This window comes from Anas acuta, chromosome 3 (assembly GCF_963932015.1).
Source record: "Anas acuta chromosome 3, bAnaAcu1.1, whole genome shotgun sequence".
In the NCBI taxonomy this organism is placed as follows: domain Eukaryota; kingdom Metazoa; phylum Chordata; class Aves; order Anseriformes; family Anatidae; genus Anas; species Anas acuta.
The window spans coordinates 55,967,725-55,971,228 of NC_088981.1; the positions used below are offsets into that span (position 1 = coordinate 55,967,725).

Below are 3,504 nucleotides of genomic sequence, written 5' to 3' on the forward strand. Positions count from 1 at the left end.
ATCCTCACGAAAGAGTCATACGGTGTTTCGAAGCACCACGAGAAGCGTACCTCTCCGCACAGCTTGCACCCGACCGCTCCCTCCAGTGCACCCTCCTCTCCGTTGCTGTTGCTGACACAGAGCACTTCAGAGGACAGTGTCATAGCGACAGAGGGGGAGCAGGAGGAGAACATACAGACTTGTACGAAAGCCATAGCCTCTCTGCGAATCGCCACAGAAGAAGCCGCTCTGCATGGGGCAGAGCAGCCACAGAGGCCTTCTGAGCCTCACCAGAAACCCTCAGAAAGTGCACATTTTAGCATTAAACACTTTAGTGGATCTGAGCCGGGCCAGACCTGTGCCTCAGCCACCCATCCTGACTTGCACGGTGGTGAACAGGACAGTTTTGGTACATCACAGACTGCGCTAGCCCATCCCACCTTTTACAACAAGAGCTTTGTGGACGTCCGACAGATGGGCTTTCACAGCAGGAATGAGCCCCCATCAAGCACACAGGAAAGAAAAGATCCGTCGTCTGAGAAGAGCAAGCCACATTGATCTGAGATGCATGGAGACTTTCACCCATACATTTACCCCACTTTTTTTTCTAGAGATAGAAGAAGTATTCAACTTTACAGCATGCCTGTTCTAAGTTACAGTAGTTTGCTATTATATATACTTTTGTTATATCAAAAGAATTAGATAAAATAACAAGTCATCATGAGCCTGACCAAAATTAAATTTGAAATTCTTATTGGGTCTGGTACTTTTAAATTGTACAGATGTTTGTGCCTTTTCTTTACTTTGCTTATATTCTTATAAGCATTTTTTTAGCAGTAATTTGTACATATTTTAGAATTTGTGTATCTGCTTTGTAATAAATGTAATTTCTTTCCTTTTTTGGACACTTGGATCTAAATGATGTAAAGCAAAACAGCATCAATATATGTGAGGTTGCACTAAAACATATTTTTATATGATTAAAACTGAACAGCTTTTATGTACAGCTCTGATTCTGTAATACTAATATTTATTTACTTTGTTTCATAAATTGTAAATTTTTTTCTTAATGTTGTGGATTGCTTTTCTATGTGAAGCATGGGATTTACTGTTGCGTAATTAGAACAAAATGTATATTGTAAAACAAGATATTTAAACTAGAGTATCTTATCTTATTCTGCACTTATGCATTAGTTAAAAAAAAAGATAAAGGATGTATCAGTCAGTTCTTAACTCTTGTAATTTTTTTTTGTCTCTTGTTTGCTGGATTGACTATAACTTAAGTGCTGATTGTGATTTTAAACTGATAGTACCGTAAAGCATTAAAGTAAAACAATGTGCTATTGTGAGTTTTTTCAAAGCTTTATAAAACAGTTATAAATATATTAAAAGTATTTGGTCTTATGTGAACATGTTGATCTAGATACTCCTTTAAAAAGCTATGGGAAAACATTCCACCCCATGTAGATATGTACAAGTGCATCACTGGTGCCGGCTGCGTAACTCACCCGCACACGCCAGGTTGGCCGTGCCGTGCAGGCGCTGAGTGGGGGCACCACTGGTTCCAAGGCAGGCAGGCCATCAGGCCACGACTTCACCTGCTCCTCCCTCTCCAAAAACAGGGTGGCAAGGCCCCTACGGCCGCATGGGGCTGGGTGAGGAGCTGGACAAGCGGCACCACACTGAGCCCCAGCAGTCCCCAGCTTGCGAGCATCCGCGGTGCCTCTGCCCAAGCTGAGCGTGGAGCTTAGGTTTCACGCAGAGGTGCCCCGGAGTGTGAGCAAGGGACTTGGAGGGGGAAAAATGACATTTCCTCACACCTGAACACCAGCAGCTGGTCACTCCCCACTGCGACACCTGAGTCAGCCGTAGGGGAGGCTCCCCGTCCTGTGGATGGAGGAGCATGATGGCCCTTCCAGCTAAGCAGACAGCACCACCACCCTGGCATCTTCAAGGAGCAGGATTCATGGGCCAGAAAGTCACAGTCTTCCAGAGCAGGGTCTCCATCTGTGTAAGGTTTGATCCAGAGGAAAGTCAGTAGGAGCCCAGGCTAGTGTTTGAACATCTGTGGTGGGTTACCACTACCACCAGCAGCATGCGTGCGTGTGCACACACACTCTCACACACACACACACTCACACACACACATACACATGAAAGAAACCAACAATCTGGATTATATTTTGTGCTATTTAGTGGATTATAATTCTGTGAAACCAAGTTTGTATATTGACTTACAATACATTTAAGGAGTGTTCTTTAAAAAGAAATAAATATACAGTTACATGCATGAGGTGTCTAGTTTTCATGTGTTCTTTGCATTTTCCAAGTTTACTGGCGTTCCAGTACATTGTCAGAAGCTTTTGTTCACAAGTGCTGCTTTCCTGCACAAGGAGCACCCTTAAGAGTGTGAGTAGCAGCTAAATTGTGGATTGCATTTTGGCCTCATGAGATATTATCAGACTAAACCAGTTTATTTCTCCAATAATACCATGTGGGGACAGAACCACAGAACTGGTATGTTGTCATAATTCTAACACTATGGCATACGGCTAGCCTAACACCATAATGGACTGTGACCAGCTATAACCATTAAAGATTAGTTTCTTATCTCCACTGGGGTGTTCTTACCTTTATTTCAGATTGTTATGGTAACCCTACCAAGATAAGTGCATGCAAGAAAGCTGGCTCATCTCAGGCTGGAGAGAGAAGCAGTGTCTGTAGTTGGAGGCGAGCAGCTTGTTGGATTGTGCTTCCATTAAAAAAAAAAAAAAGTCAATTATACATTTTAAATAAACAAGTCTTATCTGATAAAAACCTCTCTTCTCCTTGGCTTCATGGCTGTATTAAGAACAGAATGCTCTGCACAGTGATCAGCTAATCAGGTAATCACAGATATTTTATTAAAAAGGAACCAAGCTAACCCCCTGATGGTAAATGTTCTATTAACATTGCCTTTATAAGCAACCCCCTTACTGTGGCAGTAACTGCTGGCTTGTCTGATTATTTTAATTAATTTGCAGCTGCAATTTACCATCCACCTTTTCAGCCTTGGGACTTTTTTTTTTTTTTTGTAATCATTGAGCAAATATCACTGAAATTACATGTGATATTTTGGGGTTAGAATGGAGCAACCCTAAAGAGGTTTCAGGTATTTATAATCTTAATTGTATTTCCTTAATGAGTTAATGTTTATACAATGCTTTAGGAAAAGAAAAAAAACAAAACATTCTCATGCAAGTCCTCAGCATTGATTATGACTACTTTTCACGCGTTAGAAGGGATGTGGAGGAGGAAGGCAAACAAGTCCGACAAAGATTTCACAGGCACAAGCAGCTTTCAGAACTGACAAAGTCAGCACAGTAATTGATAGTTGAGTGTTTTGCCTGCTCTGAGCCATCAGCAGTAACGAAGGTGTGGGGCTGCACTTGTGTGCTGCTGTGCTGAGCTAACACACCTTTCCTCGGGCCTGGAGACTCCGGCTCAGTGCTGTGGTAACACAACTTCATGGCCTCCTGCTGGGGC

The 3,504-nt window shown here is 42.4% G+C and overlaps 1 protein-coding gene across 1 annotated transcript in view; it reads left to right on the top strand.

Moving 5' to 3' along the window:
• Positions 1-2,269, top strand: part of HIVEP2 (HIVEP zinc finger 2) — a 134,145-nt gene extending 131,876 nt beyond the window's left edge. The window contains exon 12 of the mRNA XM_068675088.1: positions 1-2,269. Within this exon, the coding sequence (XP_068531189.1) occupies positions 1-537 (537 nt within the window). The 3' untranslated portion in view covers positions 538-2,269.
• The last annotated feature ends 1,235 nt before the right edge of the window (positions 2,270-3,504 follow it).